The sequence below is a fragment of the Marmota monax genome, unplaced genomic scaffold (genome assembly GCF_021218885.2).
Source record: "Marmota monax isolate L192 unplaced genomic scaffold, Marmota_monax_Labrador192_F-V1.1 WCK01_AAM20220418_F8-fsc00092, whole genome shotgun sequence".
In the NCBI taxonomy this organism is placed as follows: domain Eukaryota; kingdom Metazoa; phylum Chordata; class Mammalia; order Rodentia; family Sciuridae; genus Marmota; species Marmota monax.
Window position 1 is genome coordinate 954,296 of NW_026692583.1, and position 22,317 is coordinate 976,612.

The following is a 22,317-nucleotide window of genomic DNA, read 5'->3' on the forward strand; positions in this document are numbered from 1 at the left end:
GACCCAGTGGGTTGGGCAAGGAGCTCGACAGCCCCACAGACCCAGCAGGCAAGAGGGCGCTGGAGGGGGGAGATGGCCGCAGGTGACTGGCTGTCACACACTGGGTGTCATGTGCATCAGCTCACGGGGGCACTGCCTGACCCTCAGTAGCCTCAGCCCTCTGGGCTGACACCTCTGAGAGAGGCCCCTGCTTGGACAGAAGCCCCTGTGGGAGTCAAATGAGGGGCTCACTCTGACTCTTAGTGTGGACTTTCTCAATACAGAGAATCCTTTAAAAAGCAATTTGGGGCTGGGGCAGGGGCTCGGGGGTGGAGCATTTGCCTAGCCTGTGAGGCCCTGGGCTCAATCCGTAGCACTGCATATAAATAAATAAAGGTCCACTGGCAACTAAAAACAAATATGTATATATTTTTTAAAAGCAATTTAAAAAATACAACCATTGAGTTAATTTAATGCAAAAAGATTCAAATACTGATTTTAAATGAAAGGAAAATCAGGGTCATCCTCCCTGCCCCCAAGGCCCCCCAAGGAACGACAGGACTGAGGGCTCTTCAGGGAGCAGCAACACTCAAGACTAGAACTCACGCATTGCCCTGGTTTCCTTCACCCCAGGGTTAGTCGCTATTCAGGGTGAGGCAGACCCCCTGCAGCACCCAGTGAGAAATGTGCCTGGTGGTAAAGAGGTCGGCCTCGAAGACCAGGCCGACCCCCATGGCGTTCCTTCTCATGGAGGTGGTGTAGACGGGCGTCCGGAAGGTGTTCTGCAAGGGAAGGGCAGGTGAGCAGTCGTGGAGGAGGAAGCTCAGGGCTGGAGAGAGGTTCAAAGCTGGGACCTGGCCCAGGCCACATAGGGGCTCTTGCAGCCCAACCAGATGCAACTACTTCCTGCCTCAGTGTCTGCAGAATTTCACAGGAAGGGAGGAAGGAGTCCCCACACCTCAGGTCTGAACTGCAGCCTGACACCTGTGCCCGTGGCTATTATCAGGTCCCCAAGGCTTCCCCAACCCCACAGAGGTTTCCAAAGGCCTGACTGTGGAAAGCACCTCATCTACCCCCAGGTCAGAAGGGAAGGTGCTGGAGAGGTAGGAAGGCTTCACCTGCAGCTTCAGGCGGTGCACCTCAATGGGGATGATCTTCAGGATGGGCAGGTCCACAACCAGCACCTTGGGTTTGCTCTTGATCAGACATCCCCTTTCTATGTCCCAGTCAGCACCTTCTAGGTATAGTCCCGAGACAAAGCACCCTGGAGACAGTAGGGACAGGCCCAGATAAACAAGGAGGCCTCCGCCACCCTGCCAGTGGCCACTCCAGTGGTCACGCAGGTGGAACAGGCACACAACCTCTGCCCCGCCTCCTCACACATGCCTGGAACACAGCCAGGCCTTTCTCCATCACCTCTGCCCTGCCTGCCTGCCTTTGTAAGAGGAACAGTGGGCCACAAAGGAGTGGGCACAGGGCGGGCGCGCAGCCTCAGACCACCATGGGTGCTCAGGCTGCAGAGTTGAGTAGCACCAGGTCAGAGCTGGCAACCCAGCTCCTGGTGAGCCACAGCGGCTAGGGAGCCACAGAGAAAGTGCTCTCTGGGGTGGCAGGCACATGAAGAAGACAATCCTTTGGCCCCAGAGAGTGGCAGCCAGACACGTGCCTTGCCTCTGAGCCCTGGCTGGGCTTCTGCCGCTGCCACCTAGGAGCTGCACCTTAAACCCCTCTCATGAAGCGGCAAGGGGGGTTCACTCCTTGCAGTTAAATGGCCTCTGGCCAAGGCCCCAGGGAAATGTGATTTCAGCTATTATTTTCATAGCAGTACTCAATGTCTTAGGGATCTGAAATCATGGTATAATATAATGGTTCCAACAGTTAGCCCATACTGCCCTCTGGCTCCCCCTGTCCCTGGCCCCTGGAGGTTTATAGGGAAGCCACCCAGTGACCTTTGCAAGAACTAATTCTGACCTAGGAGCTCATTTCCCACAGGCTAGCATCGTGCCCAGGCCTCCCCTGACATTAGCTCCAGGGCTCTCAGGGACACAGGTACTGGCCTCCTGGGCAGCAGGAAAGGGCACACAGACACAGCGATTTTTAAACATGGCCAGCCCATCGTGCCCCATACTGCAACTGCCCTTTGAATTCTGGGTGGCTCTGGGGGAGAAACCCCAAATAAGAGGCCAAGACTCCCTAACAAGCCAACCGTACCTTGTCCTGCCCGCTCATTCACCTCTTCTGCATCTTGGAACTTGGTCACTTGTGTGAACAGGGTGGACCGGTCCAGCGGCCAGCCGTTCTTCCGGCAGGTGGCCTGCACCAGGGCTGTGAGGTAGGACTCTGGGATTTGCAGCCCTGACAGCCACATCACAGGGGGCTCACCCTCATTGACCTGGAGAGAGGCAGGCAAGTGGTAGGAGCCAGGGCCACTGTCAGACGCCAGGGTCAGAGCTGGTCATGGAGGGTCAGCACAAGATAAAAGATGTATTCCACCTTGGCAGCAAATTGATGGTTCTGGCTTTGGTGGCCCACTGGGGAAAGGAGCTGGACCGTCACATTCCAGGTGGGTTCAAACATAGCCACAGAAGGACCCAATCAATCTCCAGTAAGGTTCTCATCATCTTCAGGTGGGGAGCCCCAAGCCCAGGCACCATTACAGGCCACTGATGTTTGACCACATGAAAACCTAAAACTCTTCTGTGGAAAGGGTGCCACAGTCAAAGTCGAAAGGCTCTGGACGAGCTGGAGGAGCACGTACAACCTGGCGCCCAGAGGCCAACTCCTCTGATCCACAAAGAGCCCTTCAACACCAGCGGAAAAGATGGAGTCCTCAGGAACAGCACAACTGAGAACCAAAACACAGCCCAAGAAAAATAAACGCAGACTGTGCAGAAACTCGTAAGATACACTCAGCCCACCACAGCTAGAGAAATGCAGAACAAGACAATCCACAGCAGTTTTCACCTGTCAGGGAGGCAGAGACCCAAAATATAGGTGGCTTCCCCTCCTCTAGAAAACCTCCTGACCACCAAAACCTGAAGGCACGGTCCTCAACCCTTCCCCCGCTGGAATGGACTCGTGAATACACTGGTGTGAGCATCCACAGACGTGCGTGCCAACATGTTGCACAAACACACCACCAGAAACACGGGAAGTGACCACCTTGACGCCCATCAGAAGGAGAGTGGATGCCGAATATCTGTGAGGCGTGATGCCTCAGTTCCCAAAAAGAGCCAGTGGGATTAGGGTGTGCTGGGCCAGAACGAGGCTCGAGGCTCACCCAAGACGGGGTGCCCAAGTGAGCACGGGATGCTTCAGAGTCAAAGACGACGCAGGAAAAGAGCCCCACGTGCTTGTGGGACCCAAGGACATTCCTGTGGCAATATTAACTCCTGCAGAGGTTGCTTCTGGGGACAAGGGCGGGGAGGCGGCTGAGGGAGGCAGGGTGGCTCCCACTTACCCACAGCGTGTACTGGCTGAACCGCCGCAGGAAATAGATCATCCAGTTCCCCAGGGACTTCAAGGTGTCCGGGGCCAGCTTCCTCCAGATATTAGGGATATGCCCAATAAAAAGAGACCTGGCGACATCATCTAGCTCATTGCTCATTCCGACCTCTCCAGCCAGGGCCTGTTGCGGAATCGAGAGCAACAGGCAGACTGCAGCAGAGATGCAGGAGCTGCAGGCCAACAGCTGGGCACACAGGGAGCAGCGCTCACCCTCTGAAGCTCCGCCAGAGACTTGCTCATCCGCGTCACGAGCTTGTTGAAGCGCCCCAGCTCCTGCAAGAGCACCACCGCGGTGGGCGTGATCCCTACACCCAGGTACTTCCGGATCTGGTCCAAGTCGAACACCTTGGGCATCTTGTTTTGGATGTCCTTGGCCACCTGGCTGATGTAATCATCGCGGCTGATGCCACTGCTGGATTCCCCTAAAAACCAGGACAAGTTTAGGAAAGCGAGCCATCTGGGTGGAGGAAGGCACGTCCCAAGCCCCTTAGTTCTTGGGAAGGCATCAGCCATGTGGGGAAGCTAAAAAAACCAACCAGGAGCCCCGAGCAGACGCCCAGGCCCTGACCAAGTTAAGGAGCCCCCAGAGCTCACTTACCCGTCTGTGGCTGCAGCTCCAGCAGGTGGGCCCACATGTCCCGAGCTGCCTGTGTGTAATACCCAATCTCGGCATTGGAATGAAGGCCAAACACCTCAGGTGTGTTGGCAAGCGGGAGCGCCTCGATGGCTTCTGGAACCCCAGAGAACGGAGGCTGTACTGTCACCTGCCCTTGTTCCCAAGGGCCCACAGCACCCAAGTTCCCAGACGAGCAAGACTAATTTCCACGACTGAGTGGGCCATGTGTTTTTAAATAAAAATCCCAAACCAGCATGCATAGCAGTTCTCTGTTACAGAAATGAGCTGTGAGCTTCCCAGGGCTGCTATGTCCTTCCAGGTGGAATCAGTGACTGCCTCTGCAGACTAGGAAAAGCCCTCTGGGCTCCTAGCAGGCTGAACAGACCCCACCTGACCAACCAGGATGCCCCACCCCTGTCCTGATCAGAAAAGCCACCAAGACGACCTTAGGAAAGACAACTGTTGGAATTTAGGGTCTCCCCAAAAAGCTTTAAAAATAGCTTTCATATCTGAGAAATCTCACCAACAAATTTATCCTTCACATCACCAATAGGGATTTTGTAGTCCACCTCCTTGTTCCGGAAGAAGTGGAAGGGCTGGAAAGTGTCAAAAATGAAGTCTCCCAGGTACTCGTCCATGTAGGTGGTCAGAATGCGGCGGTCGAAGCTGTCGATGGCGCGTCCTCCATACATGACCTGCGGCCAGAGCCCGTGAGCTTGGGGGATGCACACCCCACTGCTGCACCTGGGCTCCTGGCTCCAGGGGCCACTGGCTTGCCACAGTGAAGACCCACTCGGCCCCGTGAGTCTCCTGCCAGCTCAGCCCCTGTGCAGCTCCAGCCCATGGGTGCAGAGAGTTTGTCTGCAAGACGTGCAGTACCCCCCTGACTTCCCAAGGGCAGAGACCAAAGTGAGGAGCATCCTCGGGAAGGGCTGGACCAGTATGTCCCTGACAGAGTCCCCAACGCACGTCAGACAAACAGGGAAAAAAAAGAAAGCAGCCACTGTGTCTTCAGCATTGGGGCCACTGTCTGAACCAAGTACAGGCCACCAAGACAGCTTCCCAGCCACTCCTGGAGGGCCATGGTTTCCAGAGCCCAGAGCCCAGGACGAAGGTGCCCGTGCTGTGCCCAGGTGTGGCTAGCAGAGCACTGCTGACACCTTGAGGAAGCCTGGCATGAGCCCCGGGCCATGAATCTAGCTCAGGAAACCCCCACGTGACTGCAGGTCACCGAAGACAGAACAGCTTGGTGGCGAGTGGGGGTATTTCACCAGGACCTTAGGGGAGGGGAACAGAAGCAGGAAGGGATTATCCAGGGCTCCCGGCCACGCACAGGGGCTGCTTCCCCAGGATCTCCTACCTCCCCGATCAGGTACTTGAGGCTGCCCCAGGGGATCCGAGGGTCCTGCTGCTGGAAGGCTTTTGTTAAGTACGTGTTCAGAATTTCCATGCAGACCTTGAGAGAAAAGGAACAGGCGGTCACAGTAAACTAACAAGGCCTCGAACCGAGCCCAGACGGCTGAACAGCCCGCGTGGGCCAGCCCGGGAGCAGGGGCAGGAGCCGCAGCCCCGCACGCTTGCCTGGAAGTCGGACTCGTTGAAGTCGTAGGACACGTTCCAGCCGATCTTCCCGAACTTCCTCCTCTCCTGCACCACGGCGTGGAAGAAGGCCAGCACGTAGACCAGGGGCTTGAAGGCCGTGTGCGGGCACTGCTCCAGCATCTCGGGTGAGATCTTGAAGTACGTTGCCCGCATGTTCAGTTTGAGCCCATTGGGTGGCTCCGTGACAACCTGCAGAAAGGACGAGGAGGCAGACCTAGATGGAAGCCATGAACCCGTGGACGCAGCTCTGAAGAGGGGGCAAGCCAGAGGTCATGGCTTGTCCTCCTCCCCTCACAGCAAGTCCCTCGTCCAGGGCACAGGCAGAGAAGGTGCAGGACAGGAGCTGGCGGAGAAGCCCACCCCACTCCCCCCGAAACCCAGATCCTCAGCTGTCAGAATGAAAGTTAGGTCTTCCCTCCACCTGCCCCAGGAAGGGAGATGACGAGACCTCCCTGAGAATAAATCCACCAGGTGCATAAACCACCGAGACCTCCCGCCACTGCTGGGCCCTGCAGGCTGCCATGGTCTGTCCTCAGAGATAAGGGGAGCTTCAGGACACGTGAGGCTCGTGACAGCCACCAGACACCACCAGAGCACTTGCAGGGTGGGTCAGGGAGGCAGGTCACAAGCCCCACCTCCAGCACTTCCTCTGGAGAGGCAGAGATGGGGCCAGAGATGGGGCACCCAAGCACCCCCCAGCAGACGGGCAGCCCTCTGCCTGTCCTGCAGACCTTTAAGGACTTCTGCAGGATCCCAATGGGGAAGTCCCTGGTGGGGTCAGTGGTGAGCCACAAGCGGAAGTCTGGGTGGGGCTTGGTGATCCTCTCCAGGGACTTCTCCAGCTCTTTCAGCCACTTGACCAGAAGGTGGCAGTTCTGCAGCATCAGCCACTGCCCACGAGCCACCGCTGTCTCCAGCAGCTGCAGGGCCACCTGCACGGAGGGAGCGGGAGGGGAGCGTGGGCGTCCCAGAGCCACCAACTCTGCCCACAGGCAAGGGGTGCCCACTCCACAGAGGACAGCGGAGCCAGCGATACCAGAGCAGCTGTTGGAGACTCTATCTCCTTGGGGTTTCCTGCAGCCACAGCCTGTAGGTCGTGAGCGCCCGCCCGGCCCTCATGGCCTCCCCGGCCCCAGAGCACCAGCTTCCCACACAGCTGCACCTGGAACTCCCTGAGCAGGCACCAAGCTCCACCACCCGCCAAGATGGGCAGGGCCCTGAGTAGAGAACAACCCCAGAGCCTCCCAGGAGGAGTTCAGAGGGAAAGCAAGCCCCCCACTCAATAAAATCTTGGTTTTTGAAATGACTTCAAACTGACGTGATGGCTGACTTTAAAATCGCTTCCATTGGTGGGTGGCGCCCACGGCTCCTGACACTGTCACCTCACAAGGGCTGCCAGCAGCAGCAGAAACATTTGCCAGAGCCTCGCAGACAGACCACAGCAGAGCTGGGACCTCATGTGTGACCACCATGCTCACCCTCCAGCTCCGTCCCATGCTGCACTGCACTTGTGGGGCAAGTTCTAACTGGGTGTGATGTGGTACAGGACCCAGCAAAGACTGAGGCAAAGCAAGCTCAAGGCCCCGAGGACTGGCAGCCATGCCCCTGTTCCATCCTGCCCAGCGCGGTCCTGGGTGCGGCACCCCTCACCCACTTCCTTAGCCAGGCATCACAACAATCCTGATCCCAGGGGTCATGGCAGGGATCCAGGGAGAGAATGAGTGTGAGAAGGCTCTGACAACAGCGGAGGGCAGGGTCTCTTAAGGAGGCGGGATTCCAGCTATTCATGTGGTCACCTTCCAGCACTCTATCTCTGCCCTGTGGTGGGAAACCATCAACCCAGGTGTGGAGGGGGCTCTCAGCTTACATCCCTAAAGGAGGCCAGGATCTCACCTAAACTGCCCTTGTCCCTTCCAACCACAGATTACCTTTTCTTGACCTTGACCCATTGCGAGAAATTTGAGGCGGTTTCCTCCAAAACCAGTCCTCTCGGCTAGTTTCATGAGGTCGCTGGCAGGGTCGGAGCCAGGACTCAGGATAAACACAATGGGCGACATGGGCGTGCTCTGCTCAAAAATGCCTTCAAAGCTGATCATCGGGGGCTGCACATACCTGGGGAAAGAAACGAAATTGAAAAACCCTCCCGGAGGGCAGCCCAGGGCCAGGGTTCACCCATCTGATCAGTGCCATCTCTCCCAGAGTCCAGAACTTCTGACTATTGCATGGTCCTGGTTTGAGAATCTAGTTTTCACAAGCGTCTCCATGGTGGATGGTTAACTGGGGACAGGGGCTTCCCCGGCTCCCATTAGCACAGGGCATGTGCATGTCTGGGTGCCCTGCCCTGCCTTCCAGGTACACGTGCCCCTGGCACAAAACCTGAGACTGCGGTCAACAGTTCCACAGGCAGGCCCACATCTGGATGGATTATTTTTTTTTTAATTAGTTGCTGCTATATGGTTTGGATACAGTCTCTCCCCTAAAGGTTCACGTGCTAGAAGCTTGGCCCCCAGTGTGACGTTATTTTGAGGCTGTCGATGCTCAAGAGGTGGGAGCTCCTTCCAAGAGGTCAGGTCACGGGTACCACCTCTGGAGGGGGTGAACATAGTTCTCCTTGCAGGAACCAGGCACTTCTCACAAGAGGGCCTGTTGTAAAGTGAGGTCCCCCATATGCTTGGGTCCATTACCATGTGGCTGGGTCCCCTCCTGCCTGTCTCTCATCATGACACAGTCAAAGGGGCTGCTGCAAGATGCGGATGCGATGCCATTTGGACTTTCCAGACCCCAGAGCCAAATCAATCTCTGTTCTTTGTACATTACCCAGCATCTAGTATTTTGTTACAGCAATTCAAAATAGTGAGTTGCCAACACAGAAAGAAGGGGAGATTCATGTTTAAAAAAAATCTGAATTTCTAGCTCCTTTCAGAGATTTAAAGGTTCAAATCACTCAGCCCCATTGCCACCTGCTATGGACAAGAGCTCAGGGCAGCTGCCCCTGTGGCCCGGACTTGACTCCAGTTTGCCCCAGTGCCCCCAACCCCACCTCATCCCTCATTCCCACAGCCCGTGGGACACAAGGGCACAGCTACACCTGCAACCTGGAGGGATCTGTCTGGCGCCACGCTCAGCTTGGAGCTGTTTGTCTAGTATGGTGCCACCAGGCGCGTTGGCCACTGAGCACCTAGAAGGTAGCTATCCCCTGACATGTGCTGTGGCAAGTTCACCCAGGATTTTGAAGACTAAATGCCCCCCCCCCAAGCCTATAAAAATCTCAATGAGGTTTATATTGATTACATGAAAAGTTAATGCTTTAATATATTCAGTTATGCGTACTACTCATATGTCGTTAGTCATTAATTAAAAATAAAATATCAAAATTTCATCTGTTTCTGTCCAAGTGTGGCTACTGGAAAATCAGAAGTGAAGAGTACAGCGGTGTTTGTCCTGGCAAGACCCTCAGCCACTGCGCACAGACCAGGCTCACAGTTCTCTGCTTCCTGGGAGTCCAGGTGGAGGCGATACCAGACATCCCAGCCACAGGAAGGACCACAAAAACAGAAGACACACTTACTTCTCCCCCATGATTATGGTCACATAGTCTGTCACCGCCCGATACACCCGGTCCACACGGAAACAGCGCAGAATAAGCAACCTCTGGAAAGGAGTGACGCGTTTATCGTAATTCAAGGGAAATGGGAACTGCTCTAGCGAGTCCAAGTCGTACCACTGGGAAAAGCAAGGAAAAAAAAATCATTATGACATCAACTCAGAAATGACGTAGGCCACCATTACCATGAGAGGGCCACATCTTTTTTTTTTTAAATTTTTTAGTTGTAGTTGGACCCAATACCTTTATTTTATTTGTTTTTATGTGGCGCTGAGGATCGAACCCAGGGCCTTGCATGTGGCTAGGCGAGTGCTCTACCACTGAGCCACAACCCAGGCCACCACATCCCATCTTGAGCTTTAATTTTCTAAATCAGAACTGTGAACATCAGAAAGGGAGGAACCAGGTTTCCTTCCCTGTGGTTTTCCTGGTGCCCATCCAGGGATGCGGTACCTGGCAGATGCTCAGTCAGTGTCTCCTGGATGGACAAATGGATGGATGGAGGGAGGGATGGGTGGGTGGATGGAGAAATGGATGAATGGAGGGATGGGTGGATGGACAGCAGAATGGATGGATGGAGGGATGGGTGGATGGACAGATGGACAAATGGATGGACGGATGAATGGACAGACAGATGGACGGCAGATGGATGGATGGTCCTTCTACCCAGCTAACTGAATTGAACAAAGGAGAATTTCACCCTGGAGTGAGCGGGCATGGACTACACTCTGAATGGGGTTTTCAAAGGAAATTCTCACTCCCAAGGGGCAGGTATGGTTAGCTGGAGGTTGCTGGCAGATGGAAAAAGGGAGAGAAGATGTGGGCTCACCTCCTGCCAGAGGGTGATATTATCCTCCACGTCACCAGGAAGCTGCCCAAAGTTATTGGAAAACATTTCTGATAGAAGAATGACATCCTCCCACCCCTGGTCGGACAACCATGGGCAGGGCTTCTTCCTCTGGCTCTTCTCCAGGGAGATGTTTCCTGAGATGAGAAGAGAAGCGAATGCCCTGGTGCTGCCCATGCCCAGCAGGCAGCTCAGCAGCTGGGCTCCTCTGGCTTAGGGGGAAAGTCTGCTTCCCAAGGAGGCAGGGTGGGCGTCCCTGTCACCAACAGCACAACAGTATTGCTGCGCCCCCAACCCCCAGGCAGGGCAGATGCTGTGAATAGAGCCACAGCCACTTCAGAGGCCGGAGTTACCAGCAGGAGCATTTAAGAGGCAGCGAGCGGGTGGTGATGGCACCTGTTATAACCAAGGAGCCCTGTGAGCCATGCTGCCGAGGAGAGACTGGGAAAAATGAAGACAGGCGAATAATTACCTTTTAAAAAGAAATCCAATTCTTCCTGGGGGATTTTTCCCTCGGCTTGCTCTATCTTGATGGTCATATTGAAGGAAAAGAGTAACTTGTGCTTCTCGAACAGCCCTGCAGAGAGACGCCACAAAGGGTGCTTCTAAACCACCTGGGCAAATGCGGGAGTCGGGGCGGACCCTAGGCCTGCAGGGCCTGAGGGGTGACTCTCTGGCCCTTCACAGAGAACATCTGCCGACCTGTCCCAGAGACACAGGCTGAAATACTCACAGATCGATGGTCCCAGTAGGAAGCTGAGGGTCAAAACAGCCCTGGCTGGAGGGGGTGTGGGAGGACCCTTAAATGATTCTACTTTTTAGATTCAAAATTTTCCATGACAAAAAGTTTTTAAAAATTAGGAGGTGAAAATCAGGAATGCCACTTTGGAAAAGAGTTTAGCAGTTCCTTAAAAAGCTAAGCAGAGCTACCACGTGACCCAGTACTCCCACTCCTAGGTATACACAAAATCTAGAGAATTCAACACATGTTCAGGCTGGGAGTGCAGCTCAGGGTAGAACACGGGACACTCATAACACACAAACACACACACACACAGGTTCACACAGAAACGTGAATGTGAATTCCACAGCAGCATTATCCTAAGAGCTAAAAACCACGAATAGCCCATATGTCCATCCACCAACAAACGGACACAAAATGCACCCTACCCAGACAAGAGGACAAGCATTCAGCCACAGGAAGGGTGGATCCCGCTACGGACTTCCAAGTGGACACACCCTGAAACTGTGCTCCGTGAAGAAAGGAGAGCCACCCAGTGTGTTCTGTTGATGTGAAATGCCCACCAGAAGCAAATCCACGGGCTCAGAAGGTAGGTCAGGGGCAGCAGGGTTAGGGGAGAAGTGGGTGTCGAGGGGCAGGGGTCTCATTTCTGGGCTGATGGAGTAAACAGCGGCCATGGCCACACAACTCTGAATCCAAAACAGACTGTGGACTCCTCCTAGGGCATGAATCACGGCTCTCTAAAGGGCTGTTCCAGACACTGGCCTCAGTAAGGTCTCGGTAGGTGAAGTGTCCGCACACCTGCCCCGGGGCAGTGGGGGAGGCCTCGCTCACCTGTGCAGCCGTAGTTGTAGATGTTGAAGGTCAAGGTGTCCATGATGTTCTTGAGCCGCTTCATGAGGATAGAATCTGGCAGCGATTTCTTCAGGGACAACCCGAAGACCTCCAAGAAGGCGCTCAGGGAGTACTGGTACATGGAGTTCACCAGCGCCATCTCGGACAGCACGAAGAACAGGATGGCCCCCCTCCTGGCCGCCGGCCGGTAGCCATCCCGCAGCCTGTCAATGTCCAGGGCTGTCTTCTCCGCCAGCTTGAGCTTGTCTGATACCTGAGAAAAGGCCCAAGTTATCCTGGACACAGCCAGGAAGACCCAGAGGACAGGGCAGGGCAGGGGAGGGGACGGCAGAGAAGACCATGCAGTGCTTGTGGAACCCACAGGGGCCCAGGGTGTCCTCTCTCCTAGGAGACCTGGTGGGCGTTCGTAATTGAATGGCCGACTAGAGCCCCCGGTTACAGCTGCTGGCTTCCACTTGGAGACTCACTGCCCCCTTCATTCCACAGGAGGGCTCCACCCCAACTCCACCCCGGGTTGTTTTGGGTGGTTTGGTGACTCTCAGGACATTCAGGACAGAAACAGGAAAAGATCCCACTTATGCCCCTGGACTTAAACCTGGGAGGACATGAGGCCACACTCATGTGAGGCCAAAGCTGGCAGAGAGTGGAGACCAGTCCAGGGGTGAAGAAGAAGGGACGGTGGCTCTGCCCTGCCCGACTCTTCTGCTTTCTGAGCTGATGACCCTGCTCTTGACGCAGGCCAGGTAAAGCCAGGTTTCTCCCGCTCTCCACTGGAGGGTCCCTGGGGCACCGTCATGATCCCCCTCCCTGCAGCACACCCTGTTAGACGAGCCCCTCCTCATCAGCCAAATCCTCAGAAGAGTCAGAGCCAGAGCCTGCTGAGTGCTGAGAGCCCGCCCAGCTTGGACCCCCCCCTCCACGGCCAGTGGCGCACACCTCCGTGGCCTTGGACTTGGTGTCCTCCAGGGTCTGCACCAGCTCCACGTTATCCAGCATGTTCCCAGTGGAGGTGGCCAGTTCCCGGAGGAGGGAGTCCTCCAGGTCCTTCAGCAGGTTCTTGTTCTCACTCGTCTCCTGGATGAGATGCTCCCGCTGCTCCTCCAGCTCACGCCTCTCGAAGGCCACCAGCACGCTCAGCAGCTGGTCCTCCAGGCCCTTCAGTGTGACTGTGGGGACAGGGAGTGGCCCTCACATCTGCACCCAGCTCCAGGCCTGCAGCACCTCTCCCATGAGAGCCCAGGGCAGGTCTGAGACACAAGGACGCAATGGCTCCCCGCCCAGCACAGAGGCCACCTCTCCTCCTCCAGGTGAGAACACCTGACTCCCAAAGGCCTGGGGCCTTCCAGGTGTCGCCCACCCGAGAGCTAACCCTGAAGATGTGCTTATGAAGGAACTGTCCAGGGTCACCAGCGAAGAGCAGCCCAGGAAGGCCTAGAGGGGACTGGTCTCAGCGGGAACCCCCTAACCTCACCAGGCTCCATCTGCTCTTACCGGTGTAGTTGATGACCATGGCCTTTCCAAACACCGATGGGCTGTACCTGGGGTTGGCCAGCTTGGTGTTCAGGTAGAGCCTGAAGTTGGAGTCGTAGTCGACCTCCTTGTCCCCCAGGATGATGAACTGCCGCCCCTGCGTGTACTTGATGTTTTTTTCTAGGACATTGTCAATCACAGGGTCGATGTACTCATCCACATCATGGAAAAGAAAAGGGGTCCCATACTTGATGGACATCTCCAGCTGTTTCAGAAAGTCGGAGTCGTTGAAGGACGCCACCTAGAAGACAGGGGCAGGAGCTGAGAGCCGCACACCTGCCCTTGCCAACCGTGAGGCCAAGCGCTGCGCCAGGGGGTGACTACACCCAGAAATGGAGGAGCCAGGGGCTGCAGGAAGAATCAGGAGGGAGCAAAGACCAGAAAGATAAGGACACAGGAAAGCCGAAAGCCATTAACTTGATCATGAGTTCAGCAGGACATGTCGGGCCTGGGGACCCTAGTCCTGGGTGCACACCCAGAGAACCCAGGATACTCATCCCTGGGCACAAACGTGCGCAGCGACCTTGTTCAGGAGCCTCAAAGCAGAACAGCCCAGGGCTTTTCAGTGGATGGATGATAAACCAACACAGCATGTCCACCCTGTGGAGGGACTCGGCCATGGGACAGGCAAAGCACTGTCACAGGGGCAACATGGAGGAACCTCCAGGACACCAGGAGGCCAGTACTGCAGGAGCCACTCACACGACAGGGGCACGAGAGGCGAATCCACAGAGGGAGACACCATCATGGTCACCAGGGCCTGGTGGGGCCAGGGCAGGGGAGGGCTCAGCGGGGCCATCACCAGGGGATGCAGCATTTTCTCTCATGGTGACAAGTCTTCCAAGGCTGACCAGAAACTGTCATGCAACTCTGTCAACGCACCAAGCCCGCCGGGCTGCACCCTTTACGTGGGTGAATGGTGAGGTGCGTGGGTCCCACCTTGGGTCAAGCTGCTGCTCCCACCCCACCTGCGATCACGACCCCACCCAGGCTCCAAAAAGCAGCGAGGGAGTGTTGAGGGCCCATCCCAGGAACGCACGGGTGGGCAGCGAGGGCAGCCACATCAGGCCAGGGGGGCGGCGTCTCGCTTGGCCTGGGCCGGGACGGGGCGGGGCGGGGACCAGGCCTACCCGCAGGTTGTTCCCCTCCTCCTTTCTCTTGATCCAGTTGAGCGCCTGCTGCTGGGGGTCAATGCAGAGCGGGAAGCGGCTGGCCCGGGTGGTGAGGATGCCATTCTGCACGGAGAGTTCGTCGGGGGGCAGGCCCTGGGAGCCCCACCTGAGAGGGACGGCCAGAGGGAGACTGACCTCTCCCACCACACTGTGACCCAATGGCGAACGGAGATGGGATGAACCTCCCAGAACCCATCTACTGACCCTCAGGCTGCTCAAGCCTCCTCAGAAAGCTGCCGTCCCCACCCAGGCAGACCCTAGCCTGATCCCCTCCAGCCCAGGGGCACCCCACACCTGCTGATCTCAACGTCATCTGTGAGCAGATTCTCTAGTCGGAAAGGCTGGCTCAGGGGGATCTCCCGCCTCAGGATGTCGCTCTGCCACACCTGATTGACCATCTCGTCCCGGAACTCCCAGGTGAAGGCGCCCTCATAGCTCAGGAAGGCCGCGCACAGCAGACAGTCCCCCAGCAGCTTCACCCGCCGGTGCTGGAGCTCCTCCAGGTCTTTCAGCCACCTGGTGGGAGAGGAGGCTGCTCTGAGGGCTCCCCTCCCAGTCTGCGGATTCCTCTAGATATTCCAGAGTGCGTGATAAGTCATTCTAGACTATGGTTTCCCTGAGGTTAAGGTTTAGGAGAGGAAGATGCTCATTACCTGATGTGACGCACTGAGCTATGCTACCACACTCCACAAAGACGTACAAACCTGTGTCAACTTCAACAAACACGTTTGCTAGAACAGGAGGAGGAGGAGGAGGTCGTTTAAAATCAGAATAATAAACAGATGCATTTTTCGACTGTCATCTCATGCAAGAAGATTCCAAAGAGGAGCAGATAAACGAAGAGTGGACCTCAGTTCTCCACAACTAAAGAGGCACTAAGAACAACTATAAGAACATTCCAGAAGGACCCGCTCAACAGAGCCAGCCAGAGGGAAACATTTTTAGGGAGACTCTTTTCTCCTATAAAGGGAGCTTGCCAGCATTTCCCTGCTCAGCCCGCCGGCATTTTGAAAGGCAGGTTCAATTCCAGGACCCTGCACAGCTGGAGCTCCGGCAGGGGCTCAGTAAACCTTAGTGGGACTCTATAATCTCAACCTGTTTACCAGGTGGTAATCCCACTGCTTCAAACCCCTTGATTCAAGACAGTACTAAGGCCAGCACAGTCAAGAGCTCAGGTCCTACCTGGCAAGAGAGTTCTACCCAGGACCCAAGAGAGCGAATGCTCCACTTGGCCTCTTACAGTCAGTACCCAGAGTCTTACAGGTTTTAGGGATACTGGAAATTGTTTCCCAGAAGCAGAAAATAGTTTCCAGTGCTTTATACATCACACTTATGGATGCCAGATTAGAAACAATCATCCTGTCTCATGGAAAAGCATGGCCAGTCTCACCCACAAATATCAAACAGCCCCACCCACTTCAGATTGAGCCTAGGACCGACAACAGCTGTACCCTTAAAAATTACCTCTGCAGTGACAGAGGTGGGCCCCTCTTCTCATGTCCTTTAGAGGCACCCAGGGGTTAAAGGTCACCAAGAAGTCCACATACCCTAAACCTCGGACAACTGCTGGATGCAATAGTTTTCTCCAGGTCTCTGACCTGCACTGGCTCCTTCAACCCTTAGTGGGTGACTCCATAAACAGCCCGTCTACAAAACGGCCCTCGGCCACCTCAACCATGACAACCACAAAACAACTCATCACGTGGTTTTTCCGATGGAAACACAAGGTGAAAGGGAGAATCCACAGGGAAGGGGATGGTGCCCACCAAGTCCCGTGGGGCCCTGCTCGTCGGGTGGGACAGATGTGCAGGCTGACCTGACGTTTTCTGATCCTAGACCCGAGATGAGTTTGTCCGCGGCAATCAGCCGCCTCTCCATGATCTCGGCTTCCTCCTGGAGCTTCTGCTTCTCGAGGATGGCGGCCTCGTACTTGGCCCCCAGCGCTTCCAGTTCTCTCTGGATCGCAGCCAACTCATTCTGGATCTTTTCCAGTTCCCGTTTAGTGAGGTAGAAATTCCGCTCCAGCCGGGCCACCTAAGTGAAGACAAACTGCAGGTCATCTCAAGGGACCATGGGGGGCAGTGGTCAGAGGGTTGCGGACCTGGGCAGTGTCCACACTGCACTCCTTAGTAGTTCCAACCTATGACTCTATGCCACATTCAGACGTGAGGCTTCTTTTCTGAGTTACCCCCTCAAATGCCATCTGCAAAAGTTCTACATCCCTTGGCAAAATGACATCCTGTACCCAGGACAGCAGATGGCTGGATCTTCATGGGTACTGAGGTCATAGTGAGAGGACACTGTGGTTCTGAGTCAAAAACTCAAAAGAATACACTGGGAACCAGACTGGGCTTACTAGTGGTCCTAAGTTTTCTGAGTAAAAAAAAATTCTGCGTTAGAAAGCACTGTCAAACTAGGACTCAAAATGAAGAGCTCGGCCTGATCTCGTTGTTTCTAGGGTTCTACATGTTATTTCACCCCAGTTGTTCTCAACTGGGCTGATATTATCCCCCAAAACACGGCAACATCCAGAGACATTTCTGGATGTCATAGCCTGAGGGCAAGGCCAGGGACACCACTACACATCTATGAAGCACAAGGTGGCCCCTAAAGAGCGAGCTGGCCCTCCCCCAAAGCCCAGAGCCCAGGCTGAGGAGCTCTGCTCCGCCCTGAACAGTGACACGGACACCTTCCTCCCACACTTTTGGCAGGAAATTGGAAGACCTTCCACAGCCGGCCATGTCCACTCCTTCGACGTCTAAGCAAGCTGGATTTCAGGGCCACCATGTACTGGGGGAAATGTTCACAGGTTTCCGAATCTGCCAGAACTCTCCCAGCAAAGCTGCGGCCACGTCAATCCTGACTCTAAGACGTTGTAGACGGTGGTGACTGGTCTCGAGGCGGAGGGGCGGTTACCTTTTCTCTCTTGGGCTTGATCTCCCTGAAGACATCACAGTAGCCCATGACGGCCTCCACGAACTTGAGCATCCCCAGACCAGCTTTGCTCACGGCCTCCATTTCCTCAATCGTGGTATTGAGGGTCTTCAAGAGGCCTAAAGTCAAAGACCCCAACCCCACAGGCTTAGCATTGGGGAAAACAAAACCGGAAATGAGCCTATTGACAAAGGAAGGGAAACTGGCTCCTTATTCCTTGGTGACACTGGAGTTGAACCCAGGCAGCTCCATGGGAGCGGCAAAAATGAGTCTCACACACATGGCATTTAAGATGTGTGTGGGGGCACAGCCACTGCTGTTGGGATGTCCCTGGACCCAGGGGCCTCCGGGTGACACTCAGGAGCCTGGGAACCAGCGTGTCAAGGGGTCTCATGACTGAGCACACGGTGACCAGGCACAGGCAGCTGACTGGGACTTGGGGGCCACTCTGGCCTCCACCTGCACCTCACCCCAGGTCCTCTCCCCGAATGGAAGCCACTCACTCGGGATCAGGCAGAGGGTACACTTGGGATTGGACACTCACTGCTCTTGTCTGTGTCTGGTTGCTTTTGCTTCTAATGGGGTGAAAGGAGCCCTTGGCGTTGGGTCTGAGGGGACCGTGACAGTATGAACCTGCACTGCTTTTTATACAGCTGTCCTTCCGCCTAACCGAGCGCGAGAGCCGAGCGCCCGGCAGGGGCAGGAGTCAGCCCAAGGGAACTCGGTGTCTGTGAACCAAGGCACAGTGCTGGCTCTGGGAGACATTGTCCCCTCCCCACTGCCTATTCTGAGGGGTCCATGGAGACTTTACTGGGGGGAGTCAAGGTTAGACCGTGTGCACTGATGGGACACACAGAGGACAGGCTGGGCCAGTCCCAGCAAGATTGTTTCCTGCTGCCCAGCCAGCCAGGCAGGGGCCATCAGCTTCCTCTCTCCCTGCCATTTTCCTCTGGGGACAGTCAGTAGGCTGTCCACCTGCAGGACAGTGGTGACCCTCTGATCTCAGGGAAGGCCTGCCCCTGGTAAGCCCCCTGCCCTGCTGCCCGTCCTCTATAGGGTGGGGGCAGCCCTAGCTGGCCGCACATCCCCACACTCACCCTTGATGCTTTTAACCTGGCTCTGGGAAATGGAGTCGAAGTCGAGCTCCATCAGAGACCGCAGGAAGTTGGGGTCGGACATCATGCCTTTGGCGGTCTTCCAGTTGAGCTCCTTGTAGCCCTTTATGATGAGGATGCACTCGCACACCGTCTGCACCTGCCTCGGGGGCTTGGCAAAGGACCTGGCAGGGATGGGAGCGTGTGTGGGTCTCATGGGGGTGTGGCTGGATCTGGCCGGTGCTCACTCCAGGAATGAGTCTGAGAAGCCAAGGACACCAGGTCCCCCCCACACACACATGGGGTCCTGGGTAGGAGCTCTAAGGGCAGGGACAGGCCCCCTGTCAGGTTGGATAAGGCTCCTGGAACCCAACTGAGCCTCAGAATCATGGGGGTGGGGACAGGCATTAAAATACCAACCCAGGCCACCCTGTGCAGCCAGGTCCATAGGTTAGAGCAGAGTCTGGGAACTTGCCTTTTAATTACACCCCCCATGACTACTTAGATTAAGTGGTGGCTGCATCACTACTGTCTTTATCACCATCAACACCATCATCTTCCCGTTTACTAGGTAAGAAACAGGCTGTGGGCACTGGACCACCCCGTGTTCACACAGCTGGGCTGGAGCTGGGCCCACGCTCTGGCTCCTCCAGGATTTGGCCCTCATTGACGTCTATGGCCTCAATAGACTTACCTGCTTCTCCAGCACCAGGCGCCCTGAGTCCCCCAGAGAACCAGAGCCCAAAGAAACAAGAGACAGAACAGCATTGGTGCAAAGCTCCAGCAGGGCCCAGCAGGCCACAAGGTGACTTGCTGGTGCCGGGGCCACCAGGCAGCTGCAGAAGGTGCTGATCTCCAGACAAAGGTGTGAGGAGACAGCGAGAGGAGTGGGACGCAGGAGCCCAGGAGGGGAGAGGGAGGAGCAGGAGCCCAGGAGGGGAGAGGGAGGAGCAGGAGCCCAGGAGGGGAGAGGGATGCAGGAGCCCAGGAGGGGAGAGGGGGGAGCAGGAGCCCAGGAGGGGAGAGGGATGCAGGAGCCCAGGAGGGGAGAGGGAGGAGCAGGAGCCCAGGAGGGGAGAGGGATGCAGGAGCCCAGGAGGGGAGAGGGATGAGGGAGCCCAGGAGGGGAGAGGGAGGAGCAGGAGCCCAGGAGGGGAGAGGGATGCAGGAGCCCAGGAGGGGAGAGGGGGGAGCAGAAGCCCAGGAGGGGAGAGGGAGGAGCAGGAGCCCAGGAGGGGAGAGGGAGGAGCAGGAGCCCAGGAGGGAAGAGGGATGCAGGAGCCCAGGAGGGGAGAGGGAGGAGCAGGAGCCCAGGAGGGGAGAGGGATGAGGGAGCCCAGGAGGGGAGAGGGATGCAGGAGTCCAGGAAGGGAGAGGGATGAGGGAGCCCAGGAGGGGGAAGGGAGGAGCAGGAGCCCAGGAGGGGAGAGGGAGGAGCAGGAGGGGCATGGGCCTCAGGAGGGCCTGGAAACAAGGTGTGGCCTGGCAGGTGCCCAGACTCCAGTGTGGTGCTCTAGGAGGCAACCCCAAGGAGGTGGGGAAAGAGGGAGAGCTGGAGGGGGGCCAAGCTGACCAGAGAGCAGGCTGGAGACCCCATCCTGGCAAAGCCCCCTCCCAGACCTTGCAGATAGGCCAGGACAGAGGGGCATGGGCTCAAGGACAAGCCAGGGCAAGTGTGGGGCAGGGGAGGGGCAAACAAAAGTCCAGCTCTCAGCCTGTGATTACAGTGATGACCCTGAGTCACCAGAGAAGGGGTTGATTCTGCTAGCGTTTGCTGCTTACAAAAGCAGGGGACACTGCCAGCTGGCTTTGAGAGGTCTCCTCCAGGCCTGGTGAGAGCCAACCCTGGGCCACTGCTCCCAGTAACCAGGGAGGCAAGGACCAGCAAGATGTTTCCAGACATAAGATGGAAAGAGCCGTGGCCCAAGTGGCCAGGTCCTGAGCCCGTGGGCGAGTCAGGGCCCAGCCAGAGGCCTCAGCGTTCCAGCCAACACAGTGGGGACGTGGAACCAGGCCCTTCCAGCTCCAGACTCTGAGTCGGTGAGGTGCCAGGTGGCTGAGATGTCTGAAAGGCTGAGGCTGCAGATCAGAGTAGGATTCCCTTCTTCCTCCAAAACAAACTCGGGGGTGGGGGAGATAAGACTATTGCTGCCCTCCTGAAGAAAGAACCATCGCAAGCCCCACTCCCCATATCCCCCTACATTACCCCAGGCTCGCCAGCCACCTGCTCTTCCCTGAGCCAAGCTCTCACCACCTTGGAGAGCGCCCCCTGGAGCCAGGAGCACAGACTGCAGGCTCCTGTGGCCGGGCGGGACTGCCTGGCCCAATGCCACCAGCCCCAGGGCCTGTTCAGGGTGGCAGGAATTGGATCCAATGACTACGGAATAAATGGAAGGAAGAAAAGCACAATCATAAGCCAGCGACAAAGGGCACCTTTATACTCCAACAGCAGAGAAACATCCGCTTCCAATCTCCATTGCTCCTCGTCTTCCTGGCTTAACGTTTAGTTATTTCTACAAAGGGGATTGAGCATTATGGACAGGAAGTGCCCTCCAAGGAATTAAGGTTATGAAACTGTCAAGATGTAAGTGCTGGCCCATCAGGCTTGCCATCCCAAAGACCTAACGAAGGCCAGACTGCAGTCATGGGGGATGGAGGGCTGGATTCAAACTCACACAGGACCCCGGCAAACAAACAAAAAACCCAAATAGATCAAAAAAATTTTAAATGAAAAAAAAACTGAACCATAAAGGTACAGAAAGAAACTGTGCTTTGTGTCACCATCTGACAAGAGCAAGGCATTTTAACTGACAGGATATTAAAAGGAACAATATAGAATACTGCCACATACACAGCAAAAACAAACACACACACACAAACCTTGTTAATAAAATCAAACAGCCAAGACAAACTAGAAGATATCTGCACTCATTGTATGAGAGGATAGCGAATCCCTGTCATACAAAATGCCATTTGGGGGCTGAGGGCTAGCCCAGGGGCAGAGCAGGTGCCTAGCTTTCAAGGCCCTGGACTCCATCTCCAGCTTTGCAAAAAAGAGAAAGAAAATCCCCTGGAAATGATTAAGAAGACAAAAGCAACAGTAATAACAACAACTTCACAGATAAACAGAACACGAGACAGCATTTTCCACAATGAAAAAAAAAAGGCCACCTCACGCTAGTTAGAACCACACAGATGCCACTCTCCACCTACAAAAGCAGCAGCAGAGATCCAACGTCAACAGCGCCCTCTTCTGGTGAGGGAAACAGGCCTCAGGGGGGCTGGGGAGCAGCAGGTCCCCAGGGCCAGGCATTATGAACCACACCCACCGCCAGAAACACACCCCGTGGGGGGCTTGCCCAGCACGTGGCAAAGCAGCCAGGTTTGCTCTGTGTGAAGGCAAGGGACTGGAGGCCAGCTAAAGCCACAGCCACAGGGCCTGGCTGAGCAGACTGCCTGGCGGGATGGGACGGTTTAAAATAGCAGGGTGTTCACCACATACGCGCCTGCAGATCTCCAAAATGCAAGCAGAAAAACATGAATGGTGTGCTTTCATTTGTCTACCCTCACTCTCAAACCCTCGGACTCTGAAGCCAGGGGCTGAAGAGAGCCTCAAATATCAGGTAGCCCGGGAAGCTGCTGGGCTGGGCTGTGGCACGCCGATGTGACATTGGAACAGGACAATGGCTAAAGCTGTGCTGGCACTGCTTAAGTGTCCAGCCAGGTCTGAGGATTCTTCACACACTAGCGCCTTTTATCCTCACAACCGCCCTGACTCATTGGGGATGACTGTCATCGTCCACATTTTACAAGTAAGGAAGCAAACTCAGAGAGG

General features: G+C 55.8%; 1 protein-coding gene across 2 annotated transcripts in view; it reads right to left on the minus strand.

The window, feature by feature from the left end:
• Positions 1-388: 388 nt before the first annotated feature.
• Dnah10 (dynein axonemal heavy chain 10) overlaps positions 389-22,317 on the minus strand; it is a 115,489-nt gene continuing 93,560 nt past the window's right edge. Inside the window, exons 58-79 of one of the 2 annotated variants that reach the window (XM_058579786.1) lie at positions 18,486-18,667; positions 17,371-17,507; positions 16,271-16,488; positions 14,749-14,970; positions 14,413-14,560; positions 13,244-13,523; positions 12,689-12,918; positions 11,732-12,005; positions 10,628-10,732; positions 10,138-10,292; positions 9,273-9,355; positions 7,633-7,816; positions 6,436-6,636; positions 5,684-5,893; positions 5,463-5,558; positions 4,626-4,797; positions 4,085-4,216; positions 3,697-3,908; positions 3,440-3,607; positions 2,191-2,371; positions 1,098-1,243; positions 389-761 (exon numbers count right to left, since the gene is read on the minus strand). In XM_058579786.1, the coding sequence (XP_058435769.1) occupies positions 615-761; positions 1,098-1,243; positions 2,191-2,371; positions 3,440-3,607; positions 3,697-3,908; positions 4,085-4,216; positions 4,626-4,797; positions 5,463-5,558; positions 5,684-5,893; positions 6,436-6,636; positions 7,633-7,816; positions 9,273-9,355; positions 10,138-10,292; positions 10,628-10,732; positions 11,732-12,005; positions 12,689-12,918; positions 13,244-13,523; positions 14,413-14,560; positions 14,749-14,970; positions 16,271-16,488; positions 17,371-17,507; positions 18,486-18,667 (3,883 nt within the window). In that variant the 3' untranslated portion in view covers positions 389-614. Of the gene's footprint in view, positions 762-1,097; positions 1,244-2,190; positions 2,372-3,439; positions 3,608-3,696; positions 3,909-4,084; positions 4,217-4,625; positions 4,798-5,462; positions 5,559-5,683; positions 5,894-6,435; positions 6,637-7,632; positions 7,817-9,272; positions 9,428-10,137; positions 10,293-10,627; positions 10,733-11,731; positions 12,006-12,688; positions 12,919-13,243; positions 13,524-14,412; positions 14,561-14,748; positions 14,971-16,270; positions 16,489-17,370; positions 17,508-18,485; positions 18,668-22,317 lie in introns of both variants that reach the window. The other variant, XM_046446020.2, reaches the window with a different exon arrangement.